General features: G+C 43.8%; 4 protein-coding genes across 6 annotated transcripts in view; 1 reads left to right on the top strand and 3 right to left on the bottom strand.

The window, feature by feature from the left end:
* Nucleotides 1-410: 410 nt before the first annotated feature.
* Nucleotides 411-11,443, bottom strand: plekhm1 (pleckstrin homology domain containing, family M (with RUN domain) member 1). Of its 3 annotated transcripts, none has more exons than XM_058078173.2 (12): nucleotides 11,356-11,443; nucleotides 9,473-9,562; nucleotides 8,340-8,581; nucleotides 7,624-8,277; nucleotides 6,786-7,155; nucleotides 5,613-5,748; nucleotides 3,510-4,469; nucleotides 3,287-3,432; nucleotides 3,031-3,224; nucleotides 2,901-2,964; nucleotides 2,622-2,779; nucleotides 411-1,854 (listed from the first exon to the last, which is right to left on the bottom strand). In XM_058078173.2, exons 2-12 carry the CDS (start codon nucleotides 9,524-9,526, stop codon nucleotides 1,746-1,748), a joined length of 3,087 nt encoding a protein of 1,028 aa, XP_057934156.2. In that variant the 5' UTR covers nucleotides 9,527-9,562; nucleotides 11,356-11,443; the 3' UTR covers nucleotides 411-1,745. The 3 variants fall into 3 exon arrangements, with proteins under 3 accessions (XP_057934156.2, XP_057934155.2, XP_057934157.2); XM_058078172.2 differs by lacking the exon at nucleotides 11,356-11,443 and adding an exon at nucleotides 10,090-10,631; XM_058078174.2 differs by lacking the exon at nucleotides 11,356-11,443 and adding an exon at nucleotides 9,689-10,044.
* Nucleotides 11,444-12,954: 1,511 nt separating this feature from the next.
* On the top strand, nucleotides 12,955-14,889 carry ifnphi4 (interferon phi 4). The gene is made up of 5 exons (XM_058078268.2): nucleotides 12,955-13,095; nucleotides 13,172-13,249; nucleotides 14,383-14,535; nucleotides 14,606-14,704; nucleotides 14,794-14,889. The coding sequence occupies exons 1-5, from the start codon at nucleotides 12,955-12,957 to the stop codon at nucleotides 14,887-14,889; spliced, it is 567 nt and encodes a 188-aa protein (XP_057934251.2).
* Nucleotides 14,890-15,471: 582 nt separating this feature from the next.
* cd79b (CD79b molecule, immunoglobulin-associated beta) lies at nucleotides 15,472-17,932 on the bottom strand. The gene is made up of 5 exons (XM_058078262.2): nucleotides 17,786-17,932; nucleotides 16,297-16,605; nucleotides 16,112-16,230; nucleotides 15,958-16,011; nucleotides 15,472-15,870 (listed from the first exon to the last, which is right to left on the bottom strand). Exons 1-5 carry the CDS (start codon nucleotides 17,835-17,837, stop codon nucleotides 15,778-15,780), a joined length of 627 nt encoding a protein of 208 aa, XP_057934245.2. The 5' UTR covers nucleotides 17,838-17,932; the 3' UTR covers nucleotides 15,472-15,777.
* Nucleotides 17,933-18,855: 923 nt separating this feature from the next.
* The window catches only part of scn4aa (sodium channel, voltage-gated, type IV, alpha, a), a 28,102-nt gene continuing 24,494 nt past the window's right edge, over nucleotides 18,856-22,463 (bottom strand). Inside the window, exons 28-29 of the mRNA XM_078788270.1 lie at nucleotides 22,171-22,441; nucleotides 18,856-21,137 (exon numbers count right to left, since the gene is read on the bottom strand). Coding sequence (XP_078644396.1) covers nucleotides 19,918-21,137; nucleotides 22,171-22,441 — 1,491 coding nt within the window. The 3' untranslated portion in view covers nucleotides 18,856-19,917. The remainder of the gene's footprint in view (nucleotides 21,138-22,170; nucleotides 22,442-22,463) is intronic.

Here is a 22,463-nt window from a genome sequence, read left to right on the forward strand (position 1 = left end):
TTGAGGTTGATTTTCATGTGTTCAATGAAGAAAAACATGCATTGTTCTGTATGCAGTGTAGTCCTAAGCGGTAAAATTGCCCGGTAGACTTCATCTCCTGCTTCCGCCAATTCTGCAACGCAATTGTACCTTTAGAGGAGTGACAGACCCGTCTCGGACCCTTTCACACAGACACCCCCCACAAATATGGCAGCTGCAACAGAAGAATAGACTTGCCGTGCCTTTGACACAGAAACTAGCGAGGCTGGTACACTGCAGTGACATACTGGAAATTGCTTTCAAGACAAGAGCATCAGCGTATCAGGCGTTTGTGTCCACTGAAGCGGCCCCTTTCACACTGCTTGGAAAAAGGTAGTAGTTGTGAGTGTGTGCTGTGTAAGTGCTCTGATCTTTCGATGACGCCACGACATCATTTGCTTTCACTTGGAGGACATCTTGCCGGTGGGGTTTTGTTGTGGATGGCTGTTGGAAAAATCCGTTTGGACACATGTGGTTTCATAAACAACACAGCAGGCTATAGTCCTCTTAAGGAAATGATATGGATTCATAAACAACACAGCAGGCTATAGTCCTCTTAAGGAAATGATATGGATTCATAAACAAGACAGCAGGCTATAGTCCTCTTAAGAAAATGATATGGATTCATAAACAAGACAGCAGGCTATAGTCCTCTTAAGGAAATGATATGGATTCATAAACAAGACAGCAGGCTATAGTCCTCTTAAAGAATAAGGAAATGATATGGATTCATAAACAAGACAGCAGGCTATAGTCCTCTTAAGAAAATGATATGGATTCATAAACAAGACAGCAGGCTATAGTCCTCTTAAGGAAATGATATGGATTCATAAACAAGACAGCAGGCTATAGTCCTCTTAAAGAATAAGGAAATGATATGGATTCATAAACAAGACAGCAGGCTATAGTCCTCTTAAGGAAATGATATGGATTCATAAACAAGACAGCAGGCTATAGTCCTCTTAAAGAAATGATATGGATTCATAAACAAGACAGCAGGCTATAGTCCTCTGAAGAAAATGATATGGATTCATAAACAAGACAGCAGGCTATAGTCCTCTGAAGAAAATGATATGGATTCATAAACAAGACAGCAGGCTATAGTCCTACGATATCGACTGGACATTTATTTGGCTGTGAATAAACCATAAACATACAAAGAGTTGAGTGCTGTACTAGCGACTCAAACTGTGCTGTTAGAGAGCGAGCGGAGCGCTGTCACGCACAGACCCAAATATTCCCAGCTAACAGTCGCAGTCGTGTATGCAGTCACTTGTCATTTTCATTTCCAGCACCAATAAAAAAAAAAAAAAAAAAAAAGTGAAAACGTGGCAAGCGTTTTTTTTTTTTTTTAAGAGTCCCATTGGAGAAAAAGATGTAGCCGTGACTTGGCCGTAAAAAGAAGAGTCCAAGGCACGTTGGATTGTTTACTAATTTCAAGTGCTATTCTCTGTTTTTGCATAGAAAGCCCTTAAATGTCGTGTTTATACATCCAACCTAAGAGTCATGAAACAACTCTGCATACAAAATATATATATATATTTCTTCACGATGAAGAGTCAATAAATTAGAATGAGTTTACCTGTGATGCATCCCCCGTCACGCATCCCCCGTCACTTCACCGGTGATAACAATAATAATGAGAATAATAATAATTGCACTTGAGGTTGCTTGATTTTGGCTACTCAGTCCACAGGAGGAACAGGGTCGCCCCTTGCTGGCCGCTCTCAGTCCTGCAAGTCCCTGTCCAGGTATTTCTTCATTCGCAGACAGCGAGGGCAGCACAGGCCTGGCGCCATGCAGGCCCGATGGAACACGGCCTTGCACGTCTTGCACCTGAGGACATAGTTGGAGATGACTGATATACCCATATTGTGCAACACTTATTACCAATATTGATATCCAGCGATACAGTTCATTAACTCATTCGCCACCCAAGACGTATTACATTTTTTTCATCCCGACCGCTTGCTCCCAAAGACGTATTTATACGTCTTTTACCTTTTTTTTGGCACAACAGGCAGTTTTAGGCCGGAAGGTTGCGGAAGTGCATTTCAGAGGAACTCTGCAACTTCCCCATAGAAATACACAATTTACAGCCACACACACACACAAGGGTGTGGGTACAGACCTGCCAACATATTTGAATTTTTTGTACTTGGAATGCAATTTGGCTCTTAAATACACCTGATCACTATTATCAGTTTCTCAATGGGTGGGGGCGCTAATGGTGGGGTGGGGCCGATAATCCCTGACACGGGCTACTGTTGCGGCCCTGAAAAACTCTGAACACCCCCTGACTTCCCTTCCTGTGCCCCCCCCCCCCGCCCAATCACCTCCCCTAGCACTGGAAAACATTTAAAGCAACACATACAAGCACAAGTCTTATTTATCTTAGTATCTATGTCTTATTTTCTCTTATTATGCCGACTACGTTGGGTAATAGGAGAGTAAATTTTGGTAGCAAGGGCTCGAATGTTTAAAGACGTATTTAGAGGGTCGTGAACTATGGTCGTTTTCTATGGTCTAACTATAAGAATATTTCACTTTTAAATGAATAGTTAATCGCTGTTGGCAGGTCTGCTGGGGAAGGTGCAGGCTACCTGGCGGTGCTGTCAAACTGGAAGGGGAAGATGATGTCGCTGGCGTGGCACATCTGGCAGATGAAGCCTCGCTGCGTGCACAGCTCGCAGCTGAACACGTGGCTGCAGGCAAACTGACACAGCGACATCAGGTAGGCGGCGTACTGCTCCTCTGCTATCTGGAGAAGACAACGTGACGGAGCTTTAAGACGGAGTCTTGGTTGTGCTCCACCGATAAATCTGGTAAGTACACCAACTATGCTATGGAATAAATATGGATTGTTATGCCAAGCCTGATACCTGGCGCAGGTCCAGCACGCTGTACAGGCCACTGGACTCCAGCAGGTAGGTCCGTTGCCCCATCCTAGCAGGAGATGAATGATAGTCAGCATGTTTCGCCAGCGGAGGAAGAAATGAAGCACCGACACACCTGGCTTGGAGCATCTTGCAGGCTCCACTGCGGCAGGTGAGCAGGTAGTCGCCCAGCAGTCGCAGCCTCTGCCGCAGGCCGTGGACCCGTGCCATGGACTCCGAGTGCGTGGTCAAATTTGGGTTGAGCTGATCCAGGTTGAGCAAAGGTTCCTGCTCCACTTGAGCCAGCAGCCACAGCGCCTTCTTGGACACCTGGACGCACGCGTGGTCACTGCAACGAACAAACAAGTCGCATCCCGCCATCCCGCACCCACCTCGCGTTTATTGAGGTCCCAGTTGTGCAACATGCGTGAGGGGATGACGCTTGTGTCGCCACGGTGACAGGAGTCGCAGTAGTACCGGCCGGAGAACTCGCACAGGCGGCCTCGTCCCAGCGAGGGGCCAATCTGCTGAGGGCACCCTGCATGGCGGCGGGCGCACAGCGACACTTTGGCACCAGGAGGTTCGGTTCCCTTGGAGGCCAACTCAAAATCTTACCTGCACATTTGAAGTTCTGCGTGTCCAGCCCCTTCTGCGAGGGCACGGTGCACAGGTAGACCAGCAGCGCTCCGTCTTCTCTGAGTCGGTGCTGAACCAGCCTGTGGATGTTTCCAGTACCGCTGTGGCCGACCGCAGCCGCCGCCCCGAGCTCCGCCTTTTCATCACTCTCCAGGTAAGAATCCAGAGCGCCGCGGATCAGAATCCTCCAGGATTGTGCCTCCTCTGTGTTTTCCGCCCTAAGTCGGAGTGTCTCTCTGAGCGTCAGGAGTTTAAAGAAGTTTGGTCCACCCAGCGAGACGTCAGGAACCACGTCCCTGACTTCCTCGATGGGGAAGTTCAGTTGAAGCCACTTTCTTCCTTCTTGGACACGGAAACCTTTCAAGGACTCTAAGGAGAGCGAGAAGACCAGAGGGTTCCAAGTCCGAGCATCGGAGTCGATAGAACAGTAGAGAACAGCCTCTTTGATGGCATCCGTTTCCAAATCTATTGCACGAGTCCAGTCAGTTTCGTGTAGCGGAGGAGGTGTGGCATCAGTGGAGGAGGAGCGTCGCTCTGGGTTGCAGGGGGCGGCGCACAAGAAAGATTCGTCATCGACGCCGTTTTCACTCGGGGCCTCCAACACCTCCCACTGCTCGTCCACGAGGGACACGGGACGGCACTTGTTGACGGCCTCCACGATCCGGTCCACCCAGTCCTCTGCCTCGTCCCGGTTGGCCGCACGCAGGTGCAGCCGCTTGCTGGGGAAGACCAACTCAAAGCGGCCGTCGGGCGAGGTGAGGCGGGCCTCCTCGCAGCGCAGCAGGGAGCAATTGTCGCAACACGTGCGCTCCTCGGCATTGAGGTAAAGGCGGAACTCGAAGGGCGACAGCTCGCAGTAGTGGTCGCGCCACATGCCCATGGCGCCGCGCCGCTCCAGGTGACCCAGCTTCAGCAGGCCTCGGAACGGGTTGGACAGACCTGGTGGAGCAGACGGCAAGAACCATTAGGATTTAAAAAAATGAAATGGGCATTAAAAAAATGTTTTTTAAAAAATGATCACAACAAACACAAACAGATTCCCCTACTTGGCAGCGACATCGAATGCCAACCCGATTCATTTTCTACCGCTTATCCTCACAAGGCTTTCAGGGGTGCTGGAGCCTATCCCAGCTGTCTTCGGGAAATGGACCTTATCATATACTATCATGATATTTTTGGGATGTATCACGATATAAAATTGAAATTGAGCCTTGTTTAAAAGCTACAAACCTTATTAAGCAATATACAGTAATGAAATACACTTGTGTCAAATTGTCAAGCACATGTATATCTTGGTAACAATTGCTACTAAATCTTCAACAAACTAATGCCTGCGCTTGTGATTACAGAAGATGTACACACCTATGCGATTCCAGCTGAAAATGTCAGCGTTTTTATTTTGAAGGCCATTATTATGTCCTCTGTATGTTAAGAATGTCTGCATGACGAGTTGGTTATGATTCTGCACGTTGTTATCGAGCATTGTATAACGCTCCACACATTAAAGCGGTGAAGATGCTCATCTAGCCCGATTAGCACACGAAACCACACTGGCATGCTAAACTAAGCTAGCCCTGTTAGCTTCCATTCACGCTCCGAGGTTCCGCCAACCTTCGGCGGTGTTTATCGCCATTTCAAACTGATTAGTTTGGGAGGAGGCGGTTTAGTGTGATTACATTTAATGATTGGGCGGATCTCAGAGTGAACGTTCCTTTTCCTCACTGTGACCACATTTGATTCAACTTGGCTTGTTCACGTTTATCATTTATTCCGGTGCAAGTCATTTTCTTATCGTTAGAAGACTTTATACTGGTGAATAAAAAAAGCTCAGCCAATCCTAGTTATCTATTCTTAGTCACATTTCCATTCCTACTTCAAGATGTCCGTCTGACTCACTTTGATGTCTGAAAAGACATCAAACCTAACTGTATTGACTAGTGCGCAGGGAAAACACCCGCCAAGACGTCCATGTGACTCACTCATGATGTCTGGAAACGCATACAACCTAAGTGCATTGGTGCGTGCGCAAGGAAAACACCTGCCTGTCACCTGAGGGGAGGGAGGGCATGGCCTATATCTTACCCATTTGCCTACGATGCACAACACTTGGCGGTGACTGAGAGTCCGAAGGAGCGGCCGGAGGAGCTTCCTCCTGGTCGGAGTCCCCGTCCACATGGGGCTTGTAGATATCGTCCTCAGATATCCAGGAGCGGGAACGCTGCAGTGCAATAGATACAGACGTGTTACATATCCAAGTCATATGTCAATAATATTTGACATAAAAGAAGAGTTCCTCAAGGAATCCTGTGGGGTGGAGTGTGGGGTACTGGACCACCTAATTCAGGCGGTTCACTCCCAGTATGACCAGTGTCAGAGGCAAAGGTTTTAAAGGGATTCGTTTTGGTGGCTGCAGGATTGTGTCTCTGCTTTCTGCAGATGATGTGGTCCTGCTGGTTTCATCGGACCGTGATCTTCAACTCTCACTGGATTGGGTCGCAGCTGAGTGTAAAGTGGTCTGGATGAGAATCAGCACCTCCAAGTAAAGTCCATGGTTCTACTCGGAAAAAGGTGGGGATGAGATCCTGCGGCGTGGAGGAGTTTAAGTACCTGGGGGTCTTGTTCACGAGTGAGGGAAGGATGGAACGTGAAATCGAAAGGTGCGGCATCTGCAGTGATGCATCGAACCAAAGCTCTCAATTTACTGGTCAATATACGTTCCTACCCTCACCCACTGTCAGGAGCTTTGCATAGTGACTGAAAGATGGTGGGTACAAGATCTGAAGAAATGGAGATTCCAGCCCCTGCTCCTCCACATTGAGAGGAGCCAGATGAGGTGGCTCGGGCATCTGGTCAAGATACCTCTAGGACGCCTCCCTGGGAAAGTGTTCAGGGCACATCCAGCTGGTAGGAGGCCTCGGGGTAGACCCAGGACAAGTTGGAGATACTATGTCTCTCAGCTGACCTGAAATAGCCTCGGGATCCAGCAGCACGAGCTGGTCGAAGCTGGGTATCCCTGCTTAGACTGCTGCCCCCGTGACCCACCTTAGATTAGCGGCGGAAGAAGATGAATAGATGAATAAAAGAAGAGATGAATAAATAAATAAAAACAGAAGAATAGGCATAAAAGCGTGTAAACATGGCAGCACCATAAGATTGGGGAGACATTACGTGCTTGAGTGCTAAAGTGCAACCGTATCAGAACCTGCTGATGTTCTTTCATGTTTTGACATGTTTCTTACTGTGTGGCGGACTTACTGAGAGAGAATCTGAGGACAAATTCCTGCTCAGGACGCTCGGCGAGTGACGGCAACTGGGGCGCGCCGCAGACTCTGCAATGCATTCCACTTCCTTCTCCGGCACATGGACCACCGGGACCGCGGGGAGCACGGGCTCGCCTCCAGGGAGGGGGTCGGCATTCGAGGCATCAGAGGGCAAGGGGTCGATGCGGTGCGGGCGGGGAGACGGCGGGCCGGCGGTCGGAGGAGGGGGCTCCGTGTCGGAGAGAGCAGAGCTCGGCGGATGCTCGGTGTCCGAGAACTGGTCAGGACCGTTGCTGGAGACAAAGGAGTCTTCGTGCATGGAGTCCTGGCTGCAGTTGCCGTGCTCCCGGAGCTCTGGAAGCAAACTGAGGGAACAACATTCAAATAAATTAAAATGGTCCTTAGTACGCTCAACTGAACGACTCACGATCAGAACCAAAAAATAAAACGGCACAACACTTTGACTGTTTATCAAAAATACCAGCAAGGCATGCTTGGCACTCCCCTGGGAAGGCTGCAGTGTACAATCAGTAATCAGCAGAGACTTATATGAGTACAGGGTACATTAGGATGTTTTTTTTTGTTTTAAATCGGACCTGGGCGTTACAAGGCGCAGACGCAAGTCTACTGCTACACAAGATGAAACCAACAATCATAAAAGTCGATAACTTAAGTAAGTAAACTTGAGTCATAAAACATGAGATAACAATGTTGCACAACACTGAGTTTTGAAATGCAAATTCGAAAATGATGTCATCTTGCAATCGCCCGCCACCAAAAACCGCAGATACATTGTAGCCCTGTGGTAATCATTAAATGGTGTCACTACATACTCTTTCAAGGTCTGCTTGGTGCTGTTGCTTCCATTTGAGGTTGGGTCAAGGTCACATGATGACCACTGCTCTCCTGCGGGGCTGCACGGGTCCTGTCCCTGGAGAAGGCTGTCGGAGCTCAAGCTGGAGGAGAGCTGGGAGGAGCCTGTGGTGTCTAGGCTTAAACTCGACGAGTTGAGCCTTCTGGTACCACCCTGGAATCCCCCAGAACCCCTTCTGACCACCACCACCGGTGCGTCGGACGACCCTGACGACTGCGACACTGTATCCCAGGAGTCTTTACATGGAGGCATGGAGGCCGGGTGGTCTGCGCCGTTGACCGGTGGGTCCGGAGTGTCTGCCTGGGCCAGCGGGCACAGTCCAGCGAGAGCTAAAGGCGTGGTGGTCCATTGGTTGAGGACAGCAGACTTGTACGAGAGGCTGAAGGAGAGCGAGGCCAGACCCTGCAGATAGCTGAGCAGGACGTCCCGCTCCTCCGTGTTGAGCAGCAGGGCGCCGGGCTGGTAGTACACCCGCAACTTGGAGCTCTCCCGAAACAGGGACACCAGGTAGCACTCCAGCAGGCCGTGGTTGAGAGCCAGACGCAACCAAGCGCGACAGCGACCCACGTCTGTTCCGACGAAGCTGATCTTCTCCAGCTCTGTGATCACGTCACTGCGGGTGACATATGGACGCAAGGAGCTACTGACTTTAATTGTTCTCATGGTAGCACTCACCGGTGGGTGACTGTCTTCAGGAGGCTCCAGAAGAAAGGCTGAGGGAGAGGTCTCCTGTTCCCCTTCCTGCTGCGGCTCCCGGCCTCTTGGCGGATGTACTTGCTCTTGATGCCGTGGATGAAAATGGCCTCCAGGGCACAGCAGAGAAGGTTGGCATCGGCATCCTCGCTGGTGACCACCGCATCTGATGTCACGTAGCGCATCTGCAGGGCTTTGAGCGACTGCGCCAAATTCTCCTTGATCTGCAGGACAGCAAGCCGGAAAAGGAACATTACAACCGCTTCCTCTTTTGTTTATTGTTATATTTACACCCTTGCAAAAAAAATAGAAACTTGGAGATGTGCGGCAAACAAAGCCGACACAGTTGCTGAAGACTTGATAAGAATGAGGTCAGTGGCCTCATGAAACGCTAAGGCCTTGGTCACATGATGCACAATGTCAGCTGACATGGAAAGAAGGAGAATGTGAGTGTATACATAACTGGACACACACACACAAATGTTTGGAAAATGACAGTGTAACTACTCTTGTTACAAAAATAAGTTTATGGTTAAGGAACATGCATCCAAATATTTTTTTATACTTATTACCAGTTTCATACTTACAGTAACAATGACTAAGCACCAAAAACTAACATGTAACTTGAAACATGTAAGCATGTTGAGTACCCAGCATGCAAGGCATGCTGGGTACTCAACCAGTGACTCCCGCTCCCGACTCTATAAAGATAGTTATTAGTGAGGTGTGAGCTGCGAACATGTTATGAATGCTCAAATCATTTGCATGTATAGTATGCTGCATAAAAGGTTTACAGCGGTGACAGTTTGACCCTGGCACAGACTATTTCTATCTGAAATGTAAAAAATTTATTAGATTCTTCAAATGGAAGGTCGTCCCATAGGTTCCATTGTATCTTGCCGCTTGAGTTTTGCCTTTAATTCAGCGCCTATCCCAGCCTCTTCAAAAGCAGATTAACCGTTAATCTTGTCACAATGACACTAAAAATACGACACGGCCTGAGAGGAGGTGTCACATTGGACGCGACAACAAAGAATGAATGCCACAGCTTGACTTTGCGGAGCCAAGAACACCGCTTTCCAAGCAGCAACAGATGAGACGCACAGATATGTTACCTGTTTGACATGTTTAGCCTCCTGTGGCGCGTCTGGCGTTTGCGTGGCCAACATGGCACCTCCCCGGAGCTTCTATTCCCGCATGGCGTGCTGCAAAATAGAAAATGTCACTGAAACTTGAACTTCCAGTTGGAATGTCCACTTTAGCACTGAAAGAGATGAGTGGTGCATGTGGTTTAAGAACACGTCCTCTCCTTCCTCTCTTCCTATACATACATTTTCCATCATGTGGAACTGAGTGAGCACTCTGGTCACGTGATGCTCTGATCAAAGCCCAGGAAGCAGCTTAGGACACTTCAGAACTTCCCAAATCACAACAAAACATGACTCAATCATGATAAGACAGCTCTTAACGAATGTCATTTTACATACTGTGGTAAGTGTCACGTCAAAACTAGGTGGTAGGGTTGTCTACTTCCTGTGAAAACTATGAGCGAGTTCATTGTAAAACTACGGCACATAAAGTACGGCAGGAATAGCACATAGACATAGCGTATGTAAAAATAAATATAAATTACGTAATACTGTACATGTCTCAGTTATGTTAAGACGTTGACGTCTTACCAGCTAGCTAAACAATTACATGACACAACTAGCTAGCTTAGCCGTTTCCTCACCGAGGCAAGGTGACTTCCCATTTAGGTCCAAAAGACAGCCACCTGTGAGCTATGAAAAATAGACACCAACTCCGACATGGCTCCCGCTGTAAACGTTAAAAAAAAGTAACACAATTATCGTCGCTAACCAAGATTTGTTTACAGGAGAGGAGCGAGTGAGAACACGCCGTAACGTTGTTAAAATTGTAACGGGAATACAAACACTTCCGGTTGGTGTTATCAAAATAAATATGATACAAATAACGTTGCCATTATGTACTGACATGAAATCGAACCGCGATTAGTCATTATATTATTATTGTTTTGTCATTGAATGCCATTGTTTGTTAACGTGGTTAAGTATCATTCACAGGTTCTATTTTGTTCACTTCATAGTCTTTTATACGTAAGGACTTTTAAAGTGACTTCCGGTTGTCACTTGTTTGCTTCACACATTCCAATGGCTTTAGTGGTGAAACATAAACACTTCCTGTCAGATGCGAGTTGTACGATTATCTCGTCTGTTTTGTCTCGATCGGCCCTTTAGCTCACCGCGTAAGTCCAGAAGACGTTTAGATGCACAAAAACGTTATTATTGCACCTTATGTTAGGTAGCGTGTAACGACGTGATTGCCGCTATTGTTAGCCGTTAGCTCCAGGCTAGCAGCAGACGTGAATGCTATGCACAAGCTAAGTTGGAGCACTCTGAAAGTTAGACACATTAGCATTGCTATTAAAGTAACAGACCTGTTACCTGCATCGTCGTTTTATTATCCTATCAGTGAGATGAACGTGTTAGTTCTATTTTTCACAAACCTAGTTTTTTTAGCAGACCTATATTTGATCACACGACATCTGCTGTATTTTAAATATAAAAAATATGCACGACTGAAAATGAGTAAATACTGTGCTGAAATGACTGCTCTTGTAGTTTTTGTGTTCTGTATTAATTGCAAAGATTGAGGAATATCTGGGAAACAAACAGAGTGCAAAAAAACGCAGCCTTTTGAAAAGGTAAAGTATAAAATGTTACTTTATTTTTACATTCCAGCCTCCAGCCATTTCACACCGGACGAACTTCCTGGTTCAAAGGTCATGCAAGTTCACCCTACATAGCTGTCCAAGGCAAATGCCTGTAACACTCGGGCCCGAGCAACAAAACATTGATATAAAACACGATATCCATAAGTGTCATTCCAAATATATACTGAGGAAAATAAAAAATAACTTTATAAAAACAGCCACTTTATTACTCAATATGTGCATATGACAGGATTGTGTTCTTACCCGTTTAATGTGACTTCTGTTTTCGGACATGACTGGTGGTTAGCTTCTCAACATCGGGCATGTAAGATGAATGCAATAAATGCAAATGTTTAATCCTCTGTTTTCCTCAGTTATTTTTCTCTTTTTCCCTTTGGGATCCATGGCCCGTCACACAGCCGCCGGTTTGTTTACAACAGGCACCTGCCTGGCATCCCGCCCTGCTGACTGAAACGTGTGTCGCAGGCTATGACGCTAATTTCCGTGACAGACATGTTGAACTTTAATATTTACTGTACACATTTTTACAGCATTGGAAAACGTTAAGAATGTTTCTGTCATGTTTGTCCTCCTACACAAACCATATTAAAACAAAAAATATATTTCCCTCCCCCATATTGTTTCCATTTTCTACTAGGGCGGCGCTAAAGAGCTCTAGTTGCCGACCCCCGCTGACATGATAATGTTAGCATGCTAACACCTAGCTTGATAATGCTAAATATTTATATATGTTCCTGCCCATGAAAATAGCTGAATTGCTAGTATGCTAATGTTAGCATGTTAGTATGTTGAAATGTCACTATTTTGCAATCTCCAAAAGCATTATTGTTTTCACAATAAGCTATTTACGCAGTTATGTATTTTTTATACTTAAATTCAAAGCCCATTTGTTTAGATGACAAATTATGTCTTTTTCAATTCAATCCGTTTTAAACTGCAATTCAATTACGCACACACGGCAGCGTTACTATGACATCACAGGGCCAGCAGGAATGGCGTGATCACGTATGGACTCGTCATAGGTTGTGACCAAAGGTTGTGGGCGGGTCGTTGTTTTGCGTTTGGTTTTACTCGCCAGATTGAGTCACCAAGTAAAAGCCATAACAAAAGCAAATGGAAAAGACAAAGACAATAGAGAAAAAGCAATGACAAAATGGAAAAGGAATATGAATATTATATATGTATTTCCTTGTAATTTTGATCTACATGTGTTGCGTTATAAAATATCAAGAAGTAAATATGACATAATTAATTCCTTGATCCAGATTCTCACCAAAACCTGAAGACTTCCATGTGAATAAAAAAGTATAAATTTAAAGAGCTTATTAGCAGACCCTCACATACCGACATACCAACATATCAATTATGAGTCAATGCGGAAATCACTTTCCTTCTCTTAACGTGGGACTTCCCCTTTCTACCTATAGTAGCACCAATCTTACCTCCACTCAGGCCCCGCCCACCCCCCTCAGGCTCCAGCGTTCCTTTTTTAACAGACTCAGATAGTGAATCACTCATGTAGTGAGTCACTATTATTATCTTATCTTTCAAATCTGACACTTCTTTAATGAACTGATGCGTTTTTTGGAGGGCCAGCGGTCTAGACAACGGATGTGGTTTTTATCGCCGCCACTTTCTTCTGGTTAGTCTGATGCGGCTTCAACCTGAATTGCATGACGCCACTGGGACAGCGAAATTCCACTCGAGGCAAACGAAAAAGGAAAATGAAAAAGGAAAACTGGTCTTGTGTATATAAAAGATGGGGCATGGCTCTCAAGGCAAACACCTGTGGACACCTGCAAGCCCAAGAAGGAAAAGCCATTTTAGATGGAGATGCTGACAATGCCGACCTGTATGGCCGTGCTCCTGCTGAGCCTGATGAGCCTGATGAGTGCTGCTCCTGCTGCTGCTTCAGGATGCTGGTGGATGGACAACAGATTCAACACCTACCATGAAGAATCGCTGGAGCTCTTGGACCAAATGGTGAGTCCACGTCTCTGGGGGTGGTCCTCACACTCATACAAAGTCTGACAATAATGGTGTGTTTGTGTGTGTGCAGGCTGCTAATGCTACGGTGGATATGGAGAATCCGGTGGCTTTCCCCAGACATGTGTACGAGAGAGCGACCAAAGCGTCAGTAAGTCCGTTTATTTATCCCTACTCCATAGTTAAAAATATATATTTGTCGTCTTTAATTTATCAACTTTAATGTGAGTGTGAATGTTTGTTTGTCTATATGTGCCCTGGGATTGGCTGGTCACCAGTCCAGGGTGGACAAAGTCAGCTGGGATAAGCGGACTTATTATTATTATTATTATTATTATTCATTCATTCACTGATTTTTGGCTGGAGCTTATCCCAGCTGTCTTGGGGCAAGAGGCGGGATACACCCTGGACTGGTGGCCAGCCAATCACAGGGCACAGACAAACAACCATTCACACTCACATTCATACCGATGGACAATTTGGAGTGGCTAATTAACCTAGCATGTTTTTGGAATGTGGGAGGAAACCGGAGTACCCGGGTGCCGAGGGTGGAATTGAACCCTGGTCTCCTAGCTGTGAGGTCTGCGCGCTAACCACTAGACCGTGCAGCCCCGGACTTTTTATCATTATTTTTTTTATTTTATTATGTTTTTATTATTATTATTATTATTAATTTTAATTTTAATTTTAATTTTAATTTTAATTTTAATTTTAATTTTAATTTTAATTTTAATTTTAATTTTAATTTTAATTTTAATTTTAATTTTAATTTTTCTAATACTTATTCCTGCAAAATAAGGGCCCTTTTTCCAGTTTTCCAACTTTCCAACTTTTAGTTTCCTTGTTTATGTTTACAATATGAGAAAGAAAAGAAAAAAAAGAAAAAAAAACAGGCCGTAAACGTTCCCCGGGCTGTACTTTGTACTTTGAACAACATAGTAATGCAGTGAAAATAAAATGTATTTATGGGCCTGCAAGAGTAGTACACCAGCCACTCTTTGCTGCTGTTAGCATGTTGCTATGTCGCTAATTTCCTCATATTCCACTTTTGGTAGCTGGCGCTATCTTGCTAGGCGCTAGCATTAGCACTGTAGCATTTTGCACATCATATTTTAAACCATCTATCGAGGCGAGTGATTTCCTTTTAGTTAGCAACAGATAGCGGGCCCATTCAAATGTTTTGGGGGAAAGTGTACGTTGTTTCTGCAGGGACCTCAAAAGCATCATTTGTACCTGGATGTCATGACGATGCTATGCTATGCTATGCTATGCTATTGTTGACAGGCTGAGGTCCGTCTGGCTTTGGTGGTGCAGGTCCTGCAGGAGGTGGAGGACCTGTTTGACCAGAAAAACACGTCTTCTTCTTTGTGGGACGAAAGGACGCTGGACAACTTTCTCAACATCATCCACGAGGAGAAAAACAATCTGCAGTCCTGCGTAAGTCGACCACGCCCACCACCCGTTTGATGTTGAAGACGATGTGCTAACGATGTTCTCGGAACGACAGATGGACAGAATGCAGCAGAAGAGCGGGAACAGCAAAGGCAAGAACCGCAAGCTGGGCTTGTATTTCAAGAGGCTTTCTCGCTGCCTTCTGGAAGGAAAGGTGAGTTTGTGTCTGCTGGAGATCTTCTGCGTTTATAGTTGCCGTGCACGCGCTAACATGCTAACATGCTAACATGCTAACGTCTGCAGCAGGACAGCACGGAGGCCTGGGAGATGATCAGGAAGGAAGTTCGAATGCATCTTTTCCAAGCCACCCAGCTCATCCCATCCAAGACATTCAAGTGACAAGGATGCTATCATGCTACAAAATAATATATTTATTTATTTGTATTTATAGAATAAGACGTATTTATATAAATAAATTAATATATTTTTCTATTGTATAAATTATGAATGTGTACTGAAATAAACACATTTATTGTAGCTTGTTGTTTTTGTGTATTTTACATTTTTTTATGTATAATTTTTTATACTCCATGATGTAATTTATATATATTTATATTTAGATCATAAATTTAGCTTTTTGATAACTTAAACGGGACCTAATATGCTCATTTATCCGCCATTTGTATTGAGTTGTGGACTCCTAGAGAGCAGCTACACACAATAACCACACAAAGCTTTCTATTGCTTCCAGAATCTGCACCTATTCCAGCTGTATTTCCTTGGTAATTTCCAATGGTAATGTGTAAGTGTATTATATAAGTGTATTATATTATATTATATTATTAATTATTATTATTATTTATTTATTATTTATATATTATATGTATTATGTATTATATGTAATATACTTATATATATTATACTATATATATATTATTTTTCTTCTTATTATTATTTTCTTATTATGTGTACTATATTGGGTAACAGGGGTGTTACAACAGGGGTGTTACCTCATGTCTAACGGCCTATAATAACATTAAAAACTGTATTTAGGTCATAAGCAGGTTTTCTATGCTATAACTACAAAAATATTCAGAATCCTAGAGAAAATCATTTATCATTTTAACCGCAATAATGGAGTTATTACAAACCATAATATTCAGGGTAATTAATCTAGATGAAAATACACAACTACCAGCAGTAACAACTTGAATGTGTGAAATAAAAGCACTTCCTGTTATAGACACAGCAGACAAGATGACCTCTGCTCAAGGTGAAACGTCGGCGTCATTCCCACGGGGCCTCGGTGACTTCGGTGGCCCGGGCGTAGACGGACAGGTCCTCGTACAGGTCGCCTTCGTTCCCCTCCAAGACCAAGCCCTGCAGGCACACGTTCAGATCTTCAGGCGTTCAGATGTACCTGATGATGATGATGATGATGATGATGATGTGGAGCGGATTTCAAACCTCGTAGATGTGATCCATGTCGGGCTCCTCGTAGATGATCTCTCGCCGTTTCAGCTGCGGACAAACAAATCAAAAACTCCGCAAAGACGTTCCAGTTCCGCCGAAACTAAATTATGAAATGATATAAAATATATTTTAAAAATGTTTTGCTCACCAATTTGTGGTTGCGTCGAACTAACGTGGCGGCAAAGACGGAAAGCATCAGCGCTTGCGTGACGATGAGGCCGTCCTTCATCTTGCTTTGGTACACGGCCCGGGCTCGGTTCACGGGCCCTGTTGGTGACAACCTTTGATGTGCTAGCGTTGTTTACGCACACACGACCCGTAGCGACCACTTACTGGCAACCTGCAGCTGAGTGCCCGCCCCCCACGTGTCGTTGATGTTGCAGAAGTAAACCCCGCTGTCCTCCATGGATAAATCAGTGAGGATGAGGAAGGCGTTCCGGGTCAGATCCTTGTGCCGAGTGATGGCTCCCTGCAGCATCCGCCTCTCGGATACGGCAACGTCGTACTCGGAGGCCTTGTACCAGACCACGTGGGCCGCCAGGTGCTGCTTGGAGGACACGCAGTAGACGGCCACGAAGCGACCGGGTCTGATGCCGTAGAAACGCGGCTTCTGGGACACGACCAGTTCACGGCTCACGCCGTCTGGGCAGGTGTTGGTTCAAAAAACACAAACGTGCAAACAACACTAGTTTATACTCTTTTGTGAGCCACAAAGCATGCTGGGTAACATGCTGGACATGAGCTTCCCAGCATGCTTTGCATTTTATAGATTCAACAGAAGGAAGATTATTGGGGCCGAAATTATGTTTTTTTTTCATTTTAAATAATTTTTAAATTTAACAAAATTTATTTTTGTTTCTTTATGAATGTAAGTAAAAAATGTACAAATTTGAAAAATATGATTATAAAAATACAATATAAAAATGCAAAATAAAGAATGAATAAATGACATTTACATTTAATTACATTCGGACTCATTCATTTAAATAATGACAAATAAATCAAATAAATGTATTTTTATTTTATTGTTTGTATTTAAAATTAAAGTTACAATTATTGTTATAATAAATGCAATTAAAAACTAAATATGCTTATATTAATACAATATAAATATGCAAAAATAATACATTTAAATTGATTCATTTATTTATACGAGGATTCCATTCAAATTCATTTCAATGTCATTTAAATGTGCTATTTTTAAAATGTTTAAATTTAACTTAAATGAAAAAAACATTTGTTAATTAAAGGAAAAGTAAAAATTATTAAATAGTTGTAATATATACTATTTATTGTCTAAAAAATAACTAAAATACGTCCTTGTCATCAAATATATAAAAAGATAAAATAAAAAATGAAGAATTTTAATATAATTTCTATTAATTTCATAAAATAAAAAGTAGAAATGATCAAAATGTTATAATAAATAATATAGGCTTAAATCATACAACATCATTTTAATTTCATAGTAATTTTAATTTTTAATTTACCACCTAAAAAACGCATTTTTGGTTTTAATTAAATAACAATTTGCCTGATGACTGTTGATGATGAATACTATTACCATTTCTGCTTATGTGAGATCCTGTCATTCATACAGAAATATTAAAAACAATAATCATAAAAAACTTCCTCTTTTCTCCAGATGGGCAGGAAGTGATGCTCGGCGGCGTGAAGGAGGCCAAAAATAGCATCTCAAATAAGTGAAAGCACAGACAAAAGACTTTTTCTATGAAATAACCGTTGAAATCCACGTTGCCAGATTAGCGTGTCACACCTTGCAGGATTCTACATCAATTTGTGTGAAATAGATTTCATTTACCTGACATGTTGATCAACGTCACAGCGAATAGTCCACGCAGGAGCCAAAGCATGATGGCGTGCAAAGACAACTAAATATGGACACGGCGACTCGATGGATCCAAATCCTGCTGCAAAAAGGTGTGGAGAAGTCCGAGTTGTCGGTGGCGAGGAGGTGGAGGAGAAATGAACAAAAGACTTTCACTTTACTGTGGGGGCAAAGTCAGGGGTGGAGCTGCAAACGCCCAAACACCCACAAACACACCACATGTCATTTTCATTTAAAAGTAACATCAGTTTTTTTAGAGCTCCAATTCAGTTAGCATTGAAGACCAAAGGTCAAATAAAGGTCAAATATAAAAATAGGCATGTGAATTATTTAGTCAGTTATACGTATAGGCTATTTGTTTACAGGCAATATAATAAAAAAGAGGAAGAAAATGCTCAAAGTGAAATGCAACAAAAATAGTAAATAAATAATAAAAAAAATAAATACAAGTATTAAAGATATTAAATGGACAAATAAATAATTATACATATTTAGAAGAACTCTTTTTTAGCGGTTTGCAAGATTTTTCTGTCAGGAGCTGGAAAAGTGACATTAATTGCAGTTCGGCATGGTGGCCACAGGAGGGCGTCAGTGAGGTAAGGGCCCATTTTAAGCAAAATGATCCAGTTTTTTTTTAGATAAAAATGACACTGAAGGTATTAAACCGAGCAATAAAAATATATTTATACATCTGAAATATTTTCTAGGAGATGTTTGTGTCTTTTCGTGGTATTTGCTCAACTCACTTAGTTGTAGTTCAGCATGGTGGCCACCGGAGGGCGTCAGTGTGGTAAGGGCCCATTTTAAGCAAAATGATCCAGTTTTTTTTTTTAGATAAAAATGACACTGAAGGTATTAAACCGAGCAGTAAATAAAATATATTTATACATCTGAAATAATTTCTGGGAGATGTTTATGTCTTTTTGTGGTATTTGCTCGACTTACTTAGTTGTAGTTCAGCATGGTGGCCACCAGAGGGCGTCATTAGGTGACGTAGTTTTAAAGGCATCTCAAAACAGGAGCATGCTTCCATTTTTCCCCATCACAAGTACTTTAATGTGAATAAAGTGAATGTTTTTTGTTTACAATAGCAAATATACACTACAATACATACAGTATATATATTTTTACAGGTTATACAGCAGTGAAGCCTATCCCAAATGTAAACAAAGTTTAGTGAGCATCGCGGGTGCAGCAGCTGGTCAAAGTTCAAACTGAAGGCAGAAACTAGCGCCTGAACACAAAACCAAGGTTTCTTCCCTTAAAGGACACACAACACATTTGGAACACAACGCAACGCAACGCAACACAACACAACAATGTGTGTGTGGAGTAAGACATTTTCAAGCCAGTTAAGACAGAAAGTGAAAGAACGCTTCCACACGCCTACAAAAATGTAACACGCTGGTCACGTCTAAAGAGTTGGGGGGTTGGGGGGCGGGGTCTTGTAAACATCAAAGATGAAACTAAATCATCCGTCATGCGTGCTGATGAAGTTCTCATGGACTTCAGCTGCAACTCGACCTGGATGGCCTTCAAATAAATAGTGCAATATTCCAGCGGGCGTTGCTAAATGTTAACCTCCGGGGACGTTCCTTCGTTAGCGGCCTCTAATTGGCCAACAACGGCCGCTCGTGTTGGCTAGCAAGTCACATGTAGCACGTCTGTGATTGACATGGAGCCGTCTTCACGTAATCTCATGTCGGCGTTTTTGTTTCATCAGCAGCTCCGGAAAAATGAAGATACTAAAGAATTCTACGACCGCATTGGATGACTTGAACTACGGTAGCTAGAAGTGTTGCAGTCTAGACCACATCTAGACCACATCAGCCCTTAGCCAAACCTTAAGGACCCAGAAGTAGCCTTCGGACCGCCGTGAAGGACTACAACACTGCTAGCTAGGAGTTTCAAGACGGTTGTTGGTAATTGAAATGAAGGCCTCGGCATGCATCAGGAAATCTTTGGGTTTTATTGGAAAAACATCATGAATGAAAAAACTATTCCAGGTGCAACGGATCCTGTTGATCCACGAGGATCCTCCAATGAGGCCAAGTCCGTGAGATGAAGGAAACGGCAGAGAGCAATAAAAGATCTCAGGGTTTTTGTCAGACCACAGACTCTCTGAGGCTTCTATCAGGTGCCGAATGTAGCAACACCTCGTTGGTGATCTCCACAGGAACAACCAGGAAGTCCGGTCTCGGAGTTTCAGGACCACCTCGGCTTTCCGGTGCCACCTCCGCTTCCAGAGTTTCTACCGCTGCGCTGCCGCCGTAAAGAGCTTCCATGTTCCGGGCAATCAGTCCCTGGTTCTCCGGCGGATCCCCGTCCTGGCCGCGCCTCCTTTTGGAGCGCTGCATGAAGGCAGCGTGGCGCAGGGCGCGCCTCAGCAGGTGGCACCTGAAGGCGCGTTGGATGACGGCGGCGGCCCATGCCTCCTCCTTGTGGCGCACGGTGGTGGTGATGGGCGCGAAGGAGTCGGAGGTGGGGTTGCTTTGGATGAACTTGGTCTCCATGCTTTCCCGCATGGCCGCCATCTCCAGCGTGTCTCCCAAAACCATCTGCGTGACGGCCATCAGGACATCCAGGCAGTGAATCCGGTCCCCGATGACCAGCGGGAGGTCCATCTGGATCAGGCGGAGCCGGTTGGGCTTGGCCACCCTCAGCGGTTCTTGTAGAGCATCGCAGAAGTCCGAGAGGCGGCTGTAGTCGATGAACATGGTTCCGTCCATGTCGAACCTCTCCCAGGTCTCGTTGAACATCTCGAAGTCGTCCTCGCAGAGGGCGTCGCCGCTCTCTTCCTGCGCCACGTTGAAGTTCTCCAGGATAATGGCGATGTACATGTTGACCACCACCAGAAAGGAGATGATGATGTAGCTGCAGAAGAACACCATTCCCATTCCGGGGCTGCCGCAGTTGCCCCGCACATCCGTGCCGGGGTTCTCGAAGTCGGGATCGCAGTCGGGAGGTTCCCTGTTCAACATGGGAAGAAGAAGCCCATCCCAACCGGCGGATGTGGTTATCTGAAACAGGCAAATAATGCTCCCGCCAAACGTCTCGAAGTTGAAGATGTCGTCGATGCCCGCCTCCTTCTTGACGTAGGCGAAGTTGGACATGCCGAATATGGAGAAGATGAACATGATGAGGAAGAGCAGGAGGCCGATGTTGAAGAGCGCGGGAAGCGACATCATCAGAGCGAAGAGGAGCGTCCGGATTCCTTTGGCTCCTTTAATGAGACGCAGGATTCGCCCGATCCTGGCCAGGCGGATCACCCGGAAGAGGGTCGGTGACACGAAGTACTTCTCGATCAGGTCAGAGAGCATGGTGCCTGCAGGAGAAGGAATCCGTGAGCAAACATCAGCTCCCAAGGATTGGAGGTCATGTGACCAAGCAACTCAATCAAAGAACTGGCACTACGCCGCCCCCTATTGGCTTGCAGGGGAACTTCAACAACCACCTGGACCTCCAAGGCAGTGGTTGTCAACTGGTGGCTCGGGGCTCAACAGTGGGTCACCGATCCTCTCTGGGTGGGAATATAATAAATCCTCCAAAATGCAATTTGAATATGTAATTATGTCTATAGATGTTTATAAATATGACAAGTTCCATTTCTTTGGTCTGACTTAAAGTATACAAAATATAAATAAATACACATATGTATGCATATAACATATACAGAACATATAAAATAAAAATAAATAAAAGTATAAAAATAATAAAAAAATACATGAAAAATAAAAATAACAAAATTAAATACAAATAAAAAAGTCTTGTATAAAAATGCAAAAAATAATAAATACACAGCCAAAATAATAAAGAAATGTTTTAAAAAATTATCTAAATAAAATCTAAATAAAGGACAAAAAAGTAAAAAAAAAAGGTGAAAGGTAATAAAAAAATTAAATAGCAAAATATAAAAAATAGAAATAAAAGTATATTTTTTAACATAAAACAGAAAAAATAACACAAAAAATAAAAACAACAAAATTAAATAAAAAATAAAAATGTCTCAAATAAAAATGCAAAAAATTATAAATAGTAATTTATTCCCATTATACTGGAATTTATTGCTATAATATATATTAACTTTCTAAGCAACCTAATTTTCCAAAAAAATTAATTTTGTTTTGTTTGTCTCTCTATTCTTTAATATTTTTATGCAACTAAAATGATGGTATTTTTCCTCATAATAATGCGACACTGTTCTCATAAAATTAGAATCTTTTCTTGGTTTTTGCTTTGTATTTTGTCTTTAATTTTTAAATTTTTGCTTATTTTACAATTTTTGCTGTAGTTGTTGTTGTTTTTTTTAATAATTTTTAAAATAAAGTAATAATAACGGAGTATGAAAATGCACCCACCAGCAATGGACAAGATGACCACGATGAAATCAAAGACGTTCCAACCGTTGGTGAAGAAGTATTGGCGCAGAGCAAAGAGCTTGAGCACGCACTCGGTGGTGAAGACGGCGATGAAGGCCACGTTGACTTTGAACAGGAAGTCCTCCTTCTCCGGGCTCTGGGCGTCGGTCTCCACCATCATGGTGACCATGTTGAGGCAGATGAGCACCATGATGAAGATGTCAAAGAACTGCTGACTGATGAGGTCAAACACCAGGCCCTGGATGACGTTCTGCCGGGTCAAAGGTCCCAGG

Source organism: Doryrhamphus excisus, linkage group LG2 (assembly GCF_037039965.1).
Source record: "Doryrhamphus excisus strain RoL-2023G ecotype Guam linkage group LG2, RoL_Dexc_Guam_v1.1, whole genome shotgun sequence".
Classification (NCBI taxonomy): Eukaryota; Metazoa; Chordata; class Actinopteri; order Syngnathiformes; family Syngnathidae; genus Doryrhamphus; species Doryrhamphus excisus.